Below are 18,364 nucleotides of genomic sequence, written 5' to 3' on the forward strand. Positions count from 1 at the left end.
GAGTTCTGAGAGTGCGGCACGTCGAACAACCACTTGGCTTGTTTTATTTTTTGAACATCCATTTTCTTCACCAAGGTCGCGGGAGCTGTCAACGGGCAGGAGGCGAGTGGGGTACACCCTTAACTGCTGCACTCACAATCACGCCTGAGTGGGGGCCAATTTCGAGTGTCCAATGAATGTTGCGTGGCCACGCGGAGAACATGCAAACTCCACACTGGATCGAACCCTGGACCTCAGAAGTGTGAGGCCAACACTTTACAGCTGGGCCACCGTGTCGCCCTCTATTTTTTTGAACATTCTAATTTGAATACATAATCCTGTATATTTAAAAAAAAAAAAAAAAGCAATCTTGCAGGTCATCCTCTCTTACTGCAGTGACACAAATGATTATTTGTTGAAGTTTACGATGGACGAGCTTCAATCATCGATAGATCCAATAATCATGACAATAATAATTGTTGATGATCCAACAATGATCGAGACCCGATTGCGAGGACAAAGAAAGAGGCCGTCGGTGTCCGCCGAGGACGTTTATTGTCCAACGTCAACATTCCAATTTACATCGAGGTCGTCGCGTGACTGCCGTGATGAGGTGACAAAACGCTCACATGCGCGTCGCCCACCTGTCTTGATACAAAAATTGGAATACAAATATCACGATAAAAACTGCTGCATTTTTTTTTTTAAGAAAGTCTTATAGCTATGTTTTCTAATCTGTAGAAACACACCAGAATTCATCCACATTATTTTCTGTCTTCCTCTACGACTCAAGAGTAAGATATACAGCGCGTCAACGGATATTTACAGAACGGAGCGAGCGCAGGTGGACGTCGTCCGCTCCGCGAAAAGTTCAAGGCTTCGGTCGGCCGGCCCGCCCGCCCGACTCGGCTCGGTTCTTTAGAAAAATTCTAAATGAAAAAATGAGAGCAAGTCAAAGACGAGCCCAACACCAGCTCACAAAAACAAACGTCGGAAATAAGAAGAGCCAGTTTGCGCTCCAGCCGCCGAGTGCGCCACCTCCTGGAAACTAAAATACACAAATTCAGTGGAACCACAAAGAAATCAGCAGGCAGGCGGGCTTGACCCATTTCATCGCTCCAATGTTCACAGCTACATTTTTTTTTTTTTTTGCCTCGGAAAGCCCAGCGTCGGCCGCATTGACTTTTTAGCCTCCGGGACGGTCTCGGTCCTCCCCGGCGAGGTCGCTACCGACACTACAGAGTCGTACTAGCAAATGTTTGGTTTTGGGCTTCGTGCGATATGCGTGCGGGTCACCTTATCGGCGCGAAATCAATTATCGGCGTTTGGGGGCTGGCTGAATGCGCGCCCCCTGCTGTGAATGGCAAGTATCGCGCAAGGGAATCTTGAATCCCATCCGTGACTCCTCAGGAACTCCGAAAGCTTCGTTCCTCGGGGAGTTCGGAGGTTCCCTTATTTCGCACTCCAGCAGAGTCAGTAGTTAGTCTTACTCAAGTACTCAAGGTGCATTTCAGTGTGCTCGTAAAACTGCTCCGTTGTGCACGCTACTAGTGAAGTGTTAAGATGTTAACTAGCAAACTTTTACATGTCCTTAGTTGTAAACTAGTGCAGTTGTGCCTCACTACTAATATGGCAAAGTAGCGAGGATAGACTACGAGTACGTGGACGTTCGGCCGGCTAATAGAGGTTTGCGAGAAACGCTCAAGCGACTTGCACCGCGTGGACGTCCCCGACAGCGCGAGTATTGACGCCGAGTAGCGTTCCTTCCTTTTCTACGAGACACCAAAACTTGTTTGAACGTGCGCTGCCTGCGTTCAGAGGACCTCAAAGCTGCTAGTTGTCGCTCGCTTTGGGTTTCCCGGCGCCCTCTAGCGGCAGTCGCTAGCGGCACGCTACGATAAGGAAAAGATCCTTCGACAGCCAGCGTCAGGAAACGTACAAATCGAGGACTTCCTGCCTGTATTTTGCGTATTCATTTATTTTCCTGATGCCAATTGACAGTAAAAATGATTTCCTACTTTTTGTCATCTTTAATTTGACTTCAGCTAAAAAATGGAATCAGTACTTTGTGCAGCACATTTCTTTTCCTACTTGTACTCAAGTACAGAGTGCGAGTACTTTTGCGGTTGACGTGGAGGGCAAAACCCGCGCCGGTGAATGACGCCGGACCGGCGTGGCCTAAATTTTTCAGGTGATTACGGCGCAAACGTTTGACTTGAGCGTCCGCTGCGAGGATTGCTGACGCCACGGCAAAAGCGCGCCGAGCGGGTTTAGTGGCAAGAAAGTCGACCGGTCGGGCTAACAGGGTCAAGCGGAAAGGGAGAAAAGAAGTCGCCAGCGGTCACAAATCAAGACGAGGACGCGCCAAACTGAAACGACCACAGTCGATGACGACTCGCGGCATTCGGGGAAGTTTTAGAGTCCTGAAACCGGATTTGTGGAACTTTTGCGAGCAGAATCCCGACTGAACGTTTCTGTGCTTGCAGCTTCGGTGGAGGCCAAATCTTACGACTGCATTTTTGGGGTTTTTGCTTTGCGTTTCCATTCCCGGTAATGGAAGCAAATCAACTCGTTTCTCAAGTCTAATGAAAATAAGATTGATATTGCCTGCGCGTCTGCTTATGACCAAAAAAAAAAAAAAAAAAAAAAACCTTTCTGCTTGTCTTCCAACTTTGCACGAAATGATTACCGTCAATTTCTCGTCTATTCACCGGAAACATTTTGTAAATTGACTGCAAATTTTCCTCTCGTGCGACCGGACTCCCGACTAACGATCACGTCTGCCAAAGTCCAGCAGAACTTTTTGAACATTTGGACCATTGCAGTTGTTTTTTTGTTGTTTGTTTTGCTTTTGAAACAACGCCAGCCGGTTTTGACGAGCCGCTATTGGACCAAAACCTCTTTTGAGCAGCAACAGGCGAGCGACGCGTCCGTTTGGGAAGAAAAAATGTTCAGTGTGCTTCGTCGCAGATCCAGGAAGCGGTCCCGCCGACGTCGGCGGCAGAGGCGCCGCGGAGCCGGTCTGTCTTCGGACCCCCCCTCCCACGCCGGTTACCAGTTCATCATGGAGCTTCTGTTAAGGGTCATGAAGAAGACTTGGCTGCTGCCTCCCGAGCGCACCGAGGCAAAGAAAACCTGCCCGGGACAAAAACGCCGTCAGCTCACAAGCCAAAATATTTCATTTTTGCAAGACGAGGTGGCCGGCTGGCTTCATGCTAACAGACGCGGCGGGCCTTTTGGGGTTTGCTCCAAAATGGAAATTACAGCACCCGCAGAAAGGTTTGTTCCATCCCAAATGGGCTCAGAACACGCCAGCGAGTGCAAATTTTTTTTAAAGAGACGTCGCGTCGGAGGCGCTCACCTTGTCGTTCCTCTCCGACAAGAACTTCAAGCGCTGAGCTCGCTTGTGCATGAAGACGCCGTCCAGGTGGCCCGTCTCCACCGAGCGGATCTCGATGGCCTTCTCGCCCCAGCCCATGATCTGGTTGGAGTGGATGTAGGCTGACACGCACACACGCACACGCACACGTCAAATGGAGGTCGGCGTCCGATGCCCCGGCACGTCGGCCGTTTATCGAAATCAAAATGAGAAGACCCGCCGCAGGCCACGTGCGGTACACGCCCGAGAAGACGACGGCCAGGAAAAGGAAGCGGGCGGGGCCTCTGCGCCCGTGGCACGTACCCACGGAGGTGGGCATCTCGCCCCACTGCAGCACCACGTCCTTGGTGATGCGTCCGTACGTGTTGACGTAGACGCCCTCGTCCTCGTAGCACAGCAGCATCTCCATGCCGTCCGTCTTGGGCAGCACCACGATGGCGTGCGGCGTCACCTGGCCTTGGATCTGCCGGGGACACGGAAAGAAGAAAAAAAATGCTCATCGCCGTGGAAACGCACCAAATCCGCAAATGTTGCATTTGCCCTCACGTGTGAGGGTATGTAGATGTCGTAGGGGTTCCCGGAGTCCACGTCCACCACGTGGAAGCCGGCGCTGGAGCCGTAGATGACCTTTAACCTCTGCCCCTCCTCCACGGTCAGGTCCACCAGCAGGGGGCGGTGCTGCAGCTCCGTGAAAGACTGAAAGCAACGACGCCGGCGGCCATTCAGCCAGGCGCTCGTGCCGCACGCGGCGCCCGCTCGTCGCACACGGACGCACCTTGAAGGCCATGAACTTGTGGTAAGGTTTGGGAGCCCAGGCGTAGATCTCCACGGCATTCTTCAGGGCGATCACCAGGAACTTAATCCTCTCGTACTTGACTGCGGGAGGGTCCAGAGCTCAGAAAACGTGGAAAGGATCAATCAGCAGAGTCGGCCGAAGGAGGCCACCGTACCGACTTTGTAGTGCACGCATCCCTCCAGGTCGCCCACCGTGATCCAGCCCTGCTTCTTCTCCACCTCGGGGTCGTTGTGGAGGATCCGGTTCCGCAACCAGGACAGGTAGTAAACGCGCAGTTTGTTCTTCTTGCCTGCAAACCGACATCGCACCACCGTCCCTTTTCTGCAGGTGCCAATTTAGACTTGCCGCTTAATTGACTCTTTCAATGCCAAAGACGTTTGTGTCCGTCGCGACAAATTAACGCGTCAAGTCCGTTTAGCGACGGCTGGGACGCGCGAGACCATCTCGCTCGCCTCGTCGGTGAAAATCAAGCTTAATTTGTGGAGCTACGGCGGGTGCGCCCGGAAGGAGCGGATTTGTGAATTATGCCGTCGGATCGCGCACCTGAGATGGTGACCAGGACGTTGAGACCTTCCAGGACGTCCATCTGCTGGAAGCGTCGGCGGTTGATCAGGTTGTAAACTTTGCCCTGCCCGCTGCGGTCCAGAAGCATCAGCCCGTTCTCGGTGCCCACCAGCAGGTTGACCCCTGCAAGCGCACCCACAAACCTCCGCGTCCTCCATTTTGCATTTTGACATAAATCAATTTTTTTTTTTTTTTTTTTTGCTCCCTTAGACGTGTGATTGTTAAACATGCTTTTGTCCTTCAGTATTTCATTTAATATGCAACAAAAAAAAAAAAAAAATCTTTTGATATGATTTGTTTGGCGTTGTCTTAGAGCAATTCGGAAAGGGCTAACGGGGCGGTCAATGCCCCCCCCCCCCAAGAATCAAAGGACAGATGGTTTGAAAAAACTTGACAGAATTTCAGGTTGGAATTGTAGCAAGCTGGAAAATATCAGGCCACTAAATTGGGCTGATCAGAATGGAATTTGGCACGTTCCTTTGACTTTTTATAGGACGGAAAGCAGAACAAGTACTCGCACTCGCGGCGGCGCTCACCCCACAGCGCGGCGCACAGGATCTCCGAGTTGAAGCGTTTCTTGTACTTGCGGATCTCGGGCGTGTCGCTGTGCGGTCGGATGTTGGTGGGGTTGACGTTGACCACCGAGATCTTGCGAGCCTCGTTGAGCCGCGCCTGCTCCTGCTTCAGCAGCTCGTCGGTGAACAGCGCTGAGGTCCGGTGGCAAAACGCCGGCGTCACGCAATCGAACTCGGGCTCCAGTACAGACTGTACAGAGTTGGAATCCGACAGACCTGAAGCAGAAACGTCGTCGTCGTCGTCATCTGTCGGGGAAGTCCCGTACACCCTGGGGTCCACAAACGGAGTGAAGGAGGCCTTGGAGCCGCCGCCGCCGCCTCCGCCGCCGCCGCCGCCCATCCCGTACTGCGGGGATGGATGCAAAAAAGACCCAAAAAAAAAAAAAAAAAAAAAACCAGCAACAACTAAACGCAGCGCTCAAGAGTTGCCGGGCAAAAGGTCGCAGACAGCGGAGCGAATCGCGCTGGGAGTTTTCGTTTATTGCACGACTCACCTCGCTCATCATCAGGGTGCCGCCTCGAGTCCTGTTTCCGTGCGAGTCGTCGTGCCCTCCCGTGGTGCCCGCAGACTCGTTGGCACCTTGCCTGGGGGCAGGCCTGAAACACATTTGGGGCACAACTGAGTTCCTCCTTTTTTTTTTTGCTCTCCGGCGTGTGGAGGTCGGTCACGAATTCGTAAATCGTCACAACGCTTCCTTTTTGTTTCAAGTGGAAGTCAAAGTTTTGTTGCGTGACGCTGCCGCGTACAACGACTTCTTGTCCTCCACTTCATTGAGCAGCATCTGTGCTCATTTCCGTAAGCCCGTCTATGGCACGTCACATTCCGTGTTAGCATCAAGCTAGCTGGCGATGTAAAACGCTCACATGATTCGCGGGATGTCGCTGACGGCGACGGTTCCGTCGTTGGCCCCGCCCTCTCCGTCGCCTTCCTCGTCCTCGCTGCTGTGCGACTCCTCGCTGGACGATGAGTAGTCGGTGACCTTGACGGGCGGCCGGCTGGTTTCTTCGCCCTGGCGCAACTCTCGCAACTCTCTGGCCAACGCCGTCAGGTCCTGGCAGACGCACAAATCGCGTCGTTACTGGCCAGGAAAAACGAGTTCACGACCGCGTGTTGTCGTCGTGCATTCCGGGACGGGAGGACTCCTGCACTTTTGTGCTTCTGCATTTGTGAATCACTTTTTTTTTTTTTCTTTGGCCAGGGCCCATTCGCTGGTATTTTCTCTTATTCAAATTGAAAAGCGTGCGCGTGCGCGTTAGGTTGCCAACTGGACGCAGTTTTTTTTTTTTTTTTTCCCTCAGTTCATGTTGGGCCGGGTTCACTCAAAGCAAAAAGTGTGCTTTCAAAAAGCCAAAGAACAAGCGTCCAGAGCCTCGCTGAGGCGGACGCCGGTGAGGGGGCGTGGTCGCGGTGCATGCTGGGGAAAGGTCAAAGGTTGAGGAGTTTGCGTCAAACTTCCAAAACGGAGGAGGCAGCAAACATAGACACACACGAGGAGGTTGACCCGTTGCTGCGATACGTCGGCGTGTCCGCCATGCTGGATGTGACAGCTCGGCCCGTAAAGTAGCGCAAGTGGTTCTTGGCGACTGTCGGACACGACGAGATTGAACTGATTTTCATTTTCCATTGAGTGACTTCTATTATTCCAGCTCGTAACGATGACAAACGCTGGCGACACCGCAAAGCGTGAGAAAAGTTAGCAAAGCAACCAACAGCAATCGCACAAATAGAAATTGGGGAACTTTTGTCCTATCGGAAGTAGACAATTTGTTAGGAGGCCGATTTTGCGAATTCTGTCGAAAGTCGTCGTTCAGTCCTGACGTCCGACAGGAACTGCGTCTGTCTTTTTCTTCTGTCTACCGAGCAGCACCAAGCAGCAGGTGAACGAGCATCTTCCCACTTTCTGCCTTCGCCGCATCCAATATGGCGTCAACGTCCACGTACGATTCCGCGTCCACGCGTCATCCCGGGGCCCGGTTTGAGAAGTCAAACGCGAACGGGGGCGGGGACTCCAACATCGACCCCAGCGGAACAGGCCGCATTCTTAACCATTGGTTCGCCGCTAACCGGTTAGCATGCTAACGTGCTAGTGAGGGGGAGGAGTCTCGTACACTGACCTCGTCTAGAGCTTTCTTATAGCTCTGATGGACGGAGGAGAAGAAGAAGAGGAAGAGGAAGAGCGAACGTGAGCAGGAAAAGCGTGACCGGTGTGCGGGCGGACGCCCGTGCGAGTTCTCACCGCGGGCCGGCCGGGTCTGGACGCGTCCCTGCTGTCGTCCTTCGTCTCGTCGGACGCCAGCGCGGAGCCTTCGGGCTTCGTGGCCGCGTTGGCTAAAGACGACAACGAAAAAACGCTTGACGCTCAATCGGATCCACGGCCAAACCTTCCCCAAAAACCGCACCTCGCTCGTTGGACCCCCCCTGCGAGCTGGGGGTGCTGGAGCTGGACGAGCTTCCGCTGCTCATCCTCTTCACGGGCGTATCCATGGAAACGTCGGTCCTCCGCAGGTCCGGGTTGCTATGGCGACACAGACCCGTTCCTAAAAGAGAAGAGCGCGGGGCGCGCAACGTGCGCGTACCTGGCGCGTATGAGGTGAGCCCCGGCGCGCGGCCCGAGTCCCGGCCCGTTGCCCGGGGAGTTCTTCCGGACCAAGGCGGGCGAGATGGACGTGGTCCTCTGAGGAACCTGAAAGGTCACGCGGACAAGTCCAGTGAATATGATATGATAGGTGGATAAACGCTCTGGTATTTGTTGCCCTCTCAAACAACTCATTCATGTTTCTTTCATCTTCAAACATTTGGACTCATCGCAAATAATACAATAAACCCAGACTCAGACTTGTATTTTTGATACAATTTCATACGGCGGCACCTTGACGCACGAGTTCACGACATCCGGCCGCCGTCAAGTCACATTGGTTTCCTCGATTACAGTTGGCGGCGCTAACGCGACGTGAAGAAGAAGAGATATGGGGGCTACGCAGTCATTTGGATGTGGGAGGGGTGACTTGACATCAGAGCGTGGTCATGGGAAAAACTTTCAACTCGTATCTCAAGGCGCCGGCCGCTGTGATTACTTATGGAAAGGAATCAAACACGGCAACAAAAGAACACGAGACGGCACGCACAAAAGAGGAAGTGGAAGAGGAAGAGGAAGAGGAAGAGGAGGGCATGCAGACACCTTGGGGGGCACGTCGTCGTCCTGCCGCAGCCACGAGCTGCGGTCCAGCTTGTCCAGAGGGGGCGCCAGACGCGCGAGAGGCAGGGGGGGAGGGGTGTCGGAGGTGGGGTCCGAGTTCTGCCGGGGCATGGGGGGGCGCGAGGGGGAGGGCGACGGGGCGGACGACGCCCCGTGAGGCTCGTACAGAGACCGAGAGCCCGACAGGCCCGGCGGACTCTTCACCTGCACCAGGTGCGCCATCTGCGCCCGTGCCGGCGGTGGGGGGGGGGGGGGGGGGGGGGGGCGGGGAGGAAGGAGAAAAAGGAGAGGTCGTCATGCGTGACGCACTTTCATCTCTTTGCTTCTTTCACACTTTCAGGCGGACACGTTTAGAGGGTTTGGACGTACGTGACTTGAATTTCCGCAAATGAAATTGGAATTTTTGTGAAAGGGAAACCACGCCTTCACGATGTGTTACAGGTGCCCCCTTTGGTCTCAAATCTGGATCCCGTTCAGTGTTGCGTTCGCGGGATGAGAATGAAAGACATCAACGGGGGCCGCCACCTTGGCAAACAGCGCCCTCTGCGGTCGACGGAAACTCCAGCTAATCACAACGTGGCTCAGCAAACCCGGAAGTACCAGCCCACGACACGACCGTTTGAACCGGCACTTGCAAACGCGGGTTAGGGGCAACTGACGGGGAGGCCGCCGCCTGTTTCCCGGCTTCGCAACGCAAGCGCGAGACCACGCCGGGCGGCCCTGAGACGGACGAACATTCGTCGCTTTCGTCCGTATTCCAAGAACACAAAACCAAAGGGCGAAATCAATCGATTTGGGTTCCAAATTGTCCATCGCCCCCTTTCCAGCATCTGGCCCTTTTTCCCCAGATGACGGCAGCTGTTGCGGCGCGGCACCCACCTGCGGCTCGACGGCGCGGTGCACGGGCGGCGTCCGCGCCTGCTGGATGGCGCAGCCGCCGAAGGACTCGGATCGGGGGGGCAGCGACGGGTCCGAGATCCGGTTGGAGACTTTGTGCTGCAGCGCGGGGGAAGTCTGGCGGTTGGCCGCAAAACGCTCGTCCACCTGGGAGACACGCGCGCGTCACTCTCGCTGGATGAACTTTGACCCCGGTCACCAACGTGAAGTTTGCTCGCTCGAAAGTACGGAACACGCTGCAATCGGGCTGAGGCGCCGATCCAAATCAGGAGCGGAAAGCGAGAAGCGACTTCGGCGGCCTGAGACGCTGCTCGTGGAAAAGTCTCATGCAAATTTAAAAAAACAAGAAGAAGAAGCCTGCAGCAGAACGAGAGCTGGTTAGTTCCATTTTGTTATTGTGAGCCAGGGCAGTGCAGACAATTATGATTATGAAAGTGGATCATTGGTTGGGAACGGCTCGTTCGGAAGAACGCGACGAAGGAGCAGCGGAAGTCGGACAGGAAGCAAAGTCGGCAGCTCCCACGGAAAAGCGTTGGCGCCCTTTGAGAGAATTCCAAAGCGTCAGTGACGTCGGCCGGCGCTGCGACTGACCCGGCGGCCGGGACTCCGGCCTCGGGGGTCGGGATCGGTCTCGGGGGCGCGGGTGATCCGGACCCGGGGCAGGCGGGCGCGGTCCCGGGAGGGGCTGACGCGGGCGGGGTAGGAGGGGGGGCGGCGCCGGCGGGGCTTGTAGCCGGGAAGCAGGAGGAGCGGGTCCAGGTGGGCGTCGCGCACGTGCCTAAAGGAGTGGTACTTCTTGGGGGGCACGCGGGGGGAGTTGCTCTGAGCTCGGCGCATCACCTGCGGGGGGCGACGCCGTGCGGTTCAAGCAGCGACATTCAAAATAAACATCCACGCGGGCGTGTCCTGGCGTCAAAGCAAAAAGTCACGTTTCTTCTGACCATCACGCAGACACGGCGGCCATTTTGAAGCAGGACCCTTTTACATGCAACTCCCAAACGACATTTTACAGACGTCAATTCGTCCTTCCGCATTCACTCTCGAGCAGTTCAAACAATCCCAACTTTCCGTTTTTCTTTTAAGTTCAGCCAGCTAAAGATGACGGCGCCTCCCCTACCTCCTTGGCCCAGGCGGGCTTGTCGTTGGCGGCGCCGGGCGCCTGGTCCTTGTAGTGGTACAGCTGCTTCTTGTCCTGCGGGGGGCGCTGCTGCGGGTCCTGCTGCTGCTGCTGCAGGGACACCAGGTACGCTCGCTCCTGCTGCAGCTGCCTCTGCAGACGCTCCGCCTGGCGCTGCTCCTCGATCTGCTTCCGCTTGTATTCCTGAAGCGCAAAAGATGACAGCCTGTCACCGGCTGCGGTTGAGTCCCCTCCGCGGCGGTCGGCAGCGTCGCCGTCTACTGGAAGATACGCGGCGAAGCAAGAAGAGGAAGCAGGACGGGCTTCCGTCCAACGTTTGCCCGCGACTCTCGTGGCTCTAGCTGGAAGGCCCGCAAATGACCAGAACCGAGACCGAAGTCTCGATGGTGTTGCGCAATTGAGCCCGCACAACTTGCCCCACGGCGCCGACGCCTCACGCGTGGCACGCGGACCAGACGCCACGACCAAACTTTATTGCTCGGATTGTAACGATTGCCCTCGTTTCCGTCTCACTGGACGCGTTTAACGTTTTGCGATCGTCCCGAGGCGCGCTCAATAAATAAAAAAGAAAAAAAAATGGAGTTCAGCTCATTTGCAGAATTTCTCCAGCCAGACGGTATTGTTTGCATCAGAAGGAGCGCAGCGGAATACGAAAGAGCGCAAGATTGAGGTCGCGTGGAAGGAGTCGAACGCCGCGACGTTACTGTACCAGCAGTAGGGCCTGCTCCTGCAGGAGCTGCTGCTGCAGGATCTCCAGCTGCCTCTGCTCCTCCTCCAGCTGTCTACGGATGAACTCCTGACGCGGAGGAAGCGAAGAAGGGAGGGAAAGGAGGAAGGAAGGAAGGAAGGAAGGAAGGCGTTAGGAAGCCACAAGCGTCGTCACCTCCCCGAAGGCCCAAAGCGAAAGGAAAAGCGGCGCAGTCTTCATTTTGGACCTCATTTGTTTTCTTTTTTTTTTTTTTTTCGAGGGTCGCTCTCGCTTTCAGTTTGCCCCCCCCGGGGTTACCTGCTCCCTCTCGGCGTGGCGCCTCTCCTCGTCGCGGCGAATCTGCTCCATCTCCTCGAACCTGCGCCTCTGCTCGCGCTCCTGCTGCTTGCGCATCTCGCGCTCGCGACGTTGTTGCTGCGGGCGACAAAGAAAATGTGGCAAAATTATGCAATTCATCTTTTTCTTGCTTTACAGCCAACAATTTAGACGATGTCCGACGCCGACGCATTCCAAGAATAAAGCACACGCGTCAAGATTTGGGGATTTGTCAAAAATGGTTGTCGAGTTACTGCCCTTCGTTCAGAGGCCGCCGTGGATTACATCTCACTTTTTTAAAAATTATCTTCACACTTTTTTTTTTTTTTTCCAACTAGGGCTCATCACGATTGGCTCACGACTGAGCTGAGCAAGGGCGCGCCCCGGACCAGTCGCAGGGCTCGTATCGAGCATCAGCGTGAGCGAAAGCAACAAAATAACGGATTGGAGGTTCCATTTTCCAAGCCGCTTATCCCCACGGGGGTCTCAGGAGCGCCGGAGCCTATCCCGGCTAACTTTGGGCAAAAGGCGAACTACACCCTGGACCGGTCGCCAGTCAGTTGCGGGGCACATATCGGTAGTTAGGAGGAAAAACGGGAGCAGAACAGCCCGTGACCGGAGAGCCAATCACAAGCGCCGGCTTGAGATGAAAAGCGGCGGCGGCGGCGGCGGCGACCTCCTCCAGGCGTCGCCTCTGCTCCTTCTGCTCCTCGATGCGCTTCTGCCTCTCGGCCAGCAGTTGGCGCTTGTGCTCCTCGTTCTGCTGCTGCTCCAGCTGCTGGCGGCGAATCAGCTCCGAGCGCTCCTTATTGGCCAGCTGCAGGCGCAGGAAGTCCCGCCTCAGCGTCGACTCGCCGGGAATGTTGATGATGGAGCTGCGGGGAGAGGAAGAGGAAGAGGCCGAGTCGAAGGCGGCGAGGCGGGCGGCGTCCGTACCTGGGCTCGCCGATGTCCCGCTCTTCATCCTCTTCCTCGCTGCCGCTGTACTCGTACTCCGTCTCGTCTGCGGTCGTGGGAAAAGGTCACGTGACAGTTAGACGCGTCGATGGACGCTCGCTAAATCGCCGTCTGGCGCTTCTTCTTTTTAAATGTAAAATAAACATTGGCTAAATCGGGCAGAAAAAAATATATATATATATATATATATATAAAATAAATCGGTGAAATACCGACAGGATAATCAATTGTAAATAGAGTACGAGTTCGGCTCCAAATGCATTTTTGGTCTCTCGCGTGGCACCGCCCGGCTCAACTGCCAATGGTGGTGACGTATCGATTCGCCCGTCTATGGCGTTTGACTTTTCGGCGAGCAGACTTTGTTTTTATTCACATCCGAGTTTTGGGTGAATTTCAGCATCCTCAACAGCGAGCGTGGACGTTTTCTGGCGACTGACCCCTCTCGCCGCGCCTCTTCTTGGTGCGGTCGATGTGGTCCTTGAGCTGGATGCGCACCTGCCGCTCGTTGGCCAGCTCGCGGACGAAGGGATGCTTGAGCAGCTGCTCGGTGCCGGGCCGCTGGCCGTGGCTCTTCACCAGGCAGCCCTCCATGAACGACTGGAACTTCTTGGACCTGGACCGCCCGCCGCAAGCCCAAGCACAAGCACAAGCGCAAGCGCGATCAAGCCTCCCCCGACGCGGTCAGCAAAAGCACACCGAGCGATTCCGCCGGCAGGACTTCTCATCAATCGGTCCTCTGAGATTGGCTGAAAACTCACCTACCGGCTGATTTTGCTGCCGTGCTTGTTTCAACGAGACACTCACCACTTCTTTGACTTGAGTCGGGGGGCGGGGTTTCTGGGGATGAGGAAGAGCGCCCTCATGGGATGCATGTCGCACAGGGCTGAGGTCGACCAAAACGAACAGATGGAAGAAGAAGCCTTTAAGGACGTTGACGGGACCACCGGGGGCCGAACCGTGTTGTGGTTTGCAACTCACGCGGCGCTCCCTCGGCCATCTCGATGGCCGTGATGCCCAGCGACCACAGATCACTCTGCACGGGCACACACAAGACAAAGCGGCTTCACTTCCTGCCAGCGCCTAACCCGGCGGCGGGGGCCGGCACAGAACCCCCCCACCCCCACCCCCACCCCGCTTGACTCGTTCCCGTTCCACAGCGCGAACAAAAACCTCGTCGCCGTCACCTTGAAGTCGTAGGTGGCGTCCGGGTTCTCGTCGCAGGCGATCACCTCCGGCGCCATCCAGTACGGCGTCCCGATGAAGGTGTTCCGGCGGCCCACCGTGCGGTCCAGTTGGGCGCTCACACCAAAGTCCACTACGCAAACACACCCAGAAGAGGAACTTTGACACAGCAAACCCGCAAATCCCTTTGACGCCGTTCGCTGGTTGCCGAGTCCAAAATTCGGAATCATCGCAGTCGACAAAATAGCGTTGAGATATTGCAGCCAATTTTTTATTTTCAACCAAACACGTTTTCCCAGTAACTTGACGGTCGGGCGCCGCCGCTCTCAAAACAGTCGGCAGCGAGCGAGTCGATGCGTTGACCGGCTTGAAACTGTGTGTGTGGGGGGGGGTCCAGCGAGGGACCAAAATGTTTTGACCGGTCGCGTGCGCACCGAGGCCGAACGCCGCTCACCTAGTTTGACTTCGGCGTTCTCCGTCAGAAGCACGTTTTGACCTTTGATGTCGCGGTGGATGACCTTGTGCTGGTGCAGGTGAGCGAGACCCTGCGGGGGGGGGGGGGGGGTGGGGGGGGTTCAACTTCTGGTCGGGTCGTCGGCGGGTCGTCGGCGCTCACCCTGAGGATCTCCCGGCACACGTAGGCGATCCACTCCTCCTTCAGGGAGTTGCCTTTGGTGTTCTTGATGAGGTCCGTCACCGAGCCGGCGCCGCAGAACTCCATCACCAGCTGGACCCGTCGCGGGCGAGGGGAACGGAAACAGCTCTCAGTGACCGACGGGCTGACAACGTTTGCCGGCACTCGTGAGACGCCAAGAAACACAAAAGCCGTGCGCACGACTTCTGACGACGTCAGACGGGCGCCGGTCCTCTGATGGCCCCGAAGAGTCCGCGTCCGATATTTTGCCCGGGTGGCCCCACCTCACCCGGACAACAAAGTCCACGTGCGCACTTTGACGATGCGGATTGTTATTATTCCAAATTGCGTTTGCTAATTTGTTTCGATTGACGAGACACGTGTGCTATTTTCAGATGAAATGCAAAAAAAAAAAAAATCTATTATTTCTCTTCAAGTGGAACAAACTCAATACTGGAAAAGAAACTTTTTGGGCACAAAGTGCTTCCCAAGCCAAATGAAGAAAAAAAAAAAAAAATGTCACTGCGACACGATCGACCTTTGACCTCCGCCCGTACTCTGAAATCCCACCTCCGCTTTTAGTCGGACGCAATATACACGCGATTTATGTCGTCGATTTTTTTTTTTTTTTTTTTTCCTCGGTTCCGGCGAGAACGAGAACTTTGCGCCTCGGACGAGGATTCTACGGCGACGGTACGCACCCACAGCTGGTCGTCGGCCCCCGGGGGGTTCTTCTTGACGAAGGCGCCGTAGTAGGTGGCGATGTTGCGGTGGTGGCTGTACTTCTTCAGCATGTTGATCTCGGCTTTAATCTCCTCCTCCTCGTCCTGGCGGGCACACGTACACTTGTGAGCGCAGGGGTCGGCGGAAGACGTTCCAAGCTTTACCGGCGCTGAGATTCTGAGTGTAACTTGGGCCGGGCCCTCCGAGGCCCTCAAAAATGCTCAGGTCGGACATTTTGCTTTTGAAAGAAGCGAAGCCCAATCAATTGTCTTTTTTTTAATAGTTGACGCTCCAGCAGATTTTGTGCCAGTTGAAGGAGTCAAACTTGAGACGAACACTTTTGTGTGTTCTTTTCATCCGTCGTGGAACTTGTGGGGATCGGGGCTGGCTCACGTGTGTGTGTGTGTGCGCGCGTGCGCTACTTACTCCCGTGACATCCATGACCTTGATCGCCGCCAGCTGGCCAGTCTTGACGTGACGTCCCTGATTCACACAAACAAGTTGGAATCACGAGCAAAGTAAAAAGGCCTTTTTGACGTGGAAACGAGAGGCAACAGGATGTGGCTAGCGAGTGAAGCCTGGATGTGATTGGATCAGCGCTTCCTCAGCCACTGATTGGCCGGTTCCACGAGCGAAAGTCACCTGCAGCGATCGGTGCGCACGAGTCCATTTCGAGCGTGCCTTCCGCTGCCATTTCGCGCCTCGACGGCATCCGGACCGTCCTTTACGTCGACAAAGTCCCCGCGTAGCAAAGGCGGCGCCGCCGCCGCCCCGCCTGCCGCGTCGAGGGAGGGTAACAAGCGCGCGCCGCTCTGGCCATTGGTATTTGTAGACATCTCCAATTTGGGAAGTCACCTTCACTCACTCCAAATGTCCCTTTTCTGATGTCCGAAGTGACAAAAATCGGTCACCGGCCACAACGGCATTGTGGGCACTTCAAAGCGGAGTTGGCGGCGAGCGGCAAAGGCCTCGCTGGCCGCGGTTGGCCTTGCGAGGACCCGAAGAACGACATCTTTGGACCAGTTCCACGGAGGCGGCGGACATCTCCAAAGGAAATTCCGACGATCCGGAACGTCAGAAAGTCGTGATCGATATCGACGAGCTTCATTCGGGATTGCTGAATTTCGCCTTGCAATGGCGAAATCTGCTCGCCATATTTCCAAAAATATATTCAGCCCAGACGCCTTTGCCTGGGACCGCCTTCCGCGCCACGGACACACGGACAAGGAAATCTGCCCTTTTCGGACTCATGAAGTGTTCAGTTCCAGTTCGCCGCCGACACCGGACGCAGAACAAAACTCAACTCGCCGACCTCGCCGGCCATCTGATCGGACTTCGGTTTGGCGCCGGAAGCGCTCGACTCGCCGGCAATAAAAGCGAAGCGAGACCAAGAGATCGCCACCTGAGCACTCCTGATGCCTTGCAGGCAGGCAGCCAGGGAGGGAGGGAGGGAGGGAGGGAGGGGGCGAGCCGGGGAGCTGAGGGGGGCGGCGCAGCTCAGGCCGCGGCGGCAACACCCGTCGGGCGACGCGTTCGGGCAAGTCTCGCATTCCTCACGCGTGCGGCGGCGGATGAAATAACGCCGACGCGAGTCGACGTTCTCGCGAGCATACGGAAAAAGCAGAGTGGTTAGCACATGTGAGGCTGCCGGTTCAAATCCGGCTCCGCCGCGCTGCGCTGCGCTTTCCTCCCACGTCCCGACAACATGACGACTCAAAGCTCCAAATTACTCGTAGGTGTGTTCACGCGAGTGCCAACGGTTGCTGGTTTGGATCTGCCCTCCGATTGGCCGGCCCTCGCCCCAACAAGACAAAATTCACGCTGCCAAACATTCTGACTCCGCCTTGGCGCGCAACTTTGGCCGAACGGGATTTTGACCTCCGTTGACCCGTGCCGTCAAAGTAGCGTCGATGTCATCCTGGCGCTCACGTCGAGCGAATTCGTCGACCGCGCCGCCGCTTTCAACGCAGTCACCTCGAATTTGTCGGGCTCGCAAAATCCCAAAGGGCGGCGGGCCTTACCTTGTAGACTTGGCCGTAGGTGCCGTTGCCGACCAGTTCCACCAGCTCAAAGATGCCCGCCGGGTCCTGGGAGAGAAACGCGGAACCAGTTAGTCAGCGGGACGAAGAAACAAAGTACAGCGCCGCCTCGTGTTTCTCACTTGGCCAGGAAAATTTGGAGACGTGCGAACTTTCCAGAGGCCACCGCTCGGTACGGAAGCTTCCGAGACTAGAAACAGCCTTGCGGGCTAATTTGGCGGCAACGTTTTCACTCTTGGGCGACGCGACGCCAAAGTCGTTCGGACGCAGACGAAGGCGAGGCCTCCGCCGGGCCGGGTCTCATTGTTCGTCGTCACGGGCCAAACGAGCAAATCTCGAGACCCCGACGACGACCTCTGGCCGGCCCGGCCGCCGACCCCTGCTAACCAGCGACAAAGGGAGCGAGGACGTCAACGGCTGTCCCGCGTGACGTCATTTTCATCCTCGATCACGTGGACGCTCCTGTCATCCCGTCAAGCGCAGAAGGTGGCGCGCCAATTTTCTCACCGGGCACACGCACGCGCTTGCTCGCCCACACATTCCTCAGCTGTGGCGTACGAGAGCGCGCGTGCCCGTCGAGCTGCCACATCGCGAAATGGCGGCACTGGCTGGAGCGTGCGTGCGCGAGCCCCCCCCCCCCACACACACACACACGCATCTGCACTAGCCCAGGTACGAGCACGCGCGCGGCCTCGATTCGCAAGAAAACACGTTGATGCACGCGCATCCCCTGGATGGAGGAGGAGGAGGGGGGGGCTGAAGGATGGCGACTAAATGTGTGTGTGTGTGTGGGGGGGGGGGGGGTTCTGTTCTGTTCTGTTCTGGTCTGGTCTGTCGGAACAGGCCTGGTGCTGGCACCACGTGCACGCGTACGCTTACCCTGAGAGCAGACAGGTCGATCTCGTCCAGACTCCTCGCGGGGGAGTCGCTCGCCATGGCGGCGGCGGCGACTGCGATCGCGGGACTCAAGATGGAAGCAGGCGTCCTCGTCCTCGTCCTGGTCGTCGTCCTCGTCCTGGTCGTCGTCCTCCTCTTCCTCCGTCAGCACGCGACGCGACGCGGCGGACGACGTGCACGCGAGCCTCCTTCAGGTGCTGCTACATGCCTCCACCTGCGCGGACGCGCGCACCAGAGTGCACGGCAGCGGCGGCGACGCGCACCCCACAGCGTCACTCGGCGGGCGCGCGAGCGCGCGCCTTTCCCGGGCGCGGCCAAAGAGCCGGCGGCGTGCGCGTCACGCGGCCACGCCCACCGAGCGATGGCGGCCTGCCTTGCTCGTG

The 18,364-nt window shown here is 56.4% G+C and overlaps 1 protein-coding gene across 4 annotated transcripts; it reads right to left on the bottom strand.

Moving 5' to 3' along the window:
- Positions 1–496: 496 nt before the first annotated feature.
- Positions 497–18,258, bottom strand: tnikb (TRAF2 and NCK interacting kinase b). 4 transcript variants are annotated; one of them, XM_061805668.1, is made up of 32 exons: positions 17,964–18,258; positions 17,067–17,132; positions 15,472–15,528; positions 15,024–15,149; positions 14,305–14,415; positions 14,143–14,233; positions 13,691–13,821; positions 13,485–13,539; positions 13,311–13,389; positions 12,944–13,119; positions 12,486–12,552; positions 12,226–12,424; positions 11,532–11,648; positions 11,235–11,321; positions 10,505–10,708; positions 9,979–10,227; positions 9,370–9,534; positions 8,473–8,712; positions 7,871–7,977; positions 7,694–7,809; positions 7,531–7,622; positions 6,158–6,345; positions 5,788–5,890; positions 5,510–5,639; positions 5,255–5,425; positions 4,698–4,841; positions 4,309–4,443; positions 4,134–4,234; positions 3,905–4,054; positions 3,662–3,821; positions 3,341–3,480; positions 497–3,114 (listed from the first exon to the last, which is right to left on the bottom strand). In XM_061805668.1, the coding sequence occupies exons 1-32, from the start codon at positions 18,018–18,020 to the stop codon at positions 3,031–3,033; spliced, it is 4,098 nt and encodes a 1,365-aa protein (XP_061661652.1). In that variant the 5' UTR covers positions 18,021–18,258; the 3' UTR covers positions 497–3,030. The 4 variants fall into 4 exon arrangements, with proteins under 4 accessions (XP_061661652.1, XP_061661653.1, XP_061661654.1 ...); XM_061805669.1 differs by lacking the exon at positions 11,235–11,321; XM_061805670.1 differs by lacking the exon at positions 9,979–10,227 and having other exon boundaries at positions 17,964–18,256.
- Between the last annotated feature and the right edge of the window lie 106 nt (positions 18,259–18,364).

The sequence above is a fragment of the Syngnathoides biaculeatus genome, chromosome 19 (assembly GCF_019802595.1).
Source record: "Syngnathoides biaculeatus isolate LvHL_M chromosome 19, ASM1980259v1, whole genome shotgun sequence".
Lineage (NCBI taxonomy): Eukaryota > Metazoa > Chordata > Actinopteri > Syngnathiformes > Syngnathidae > Syngnathoides > Syngnathoides biaculeatus.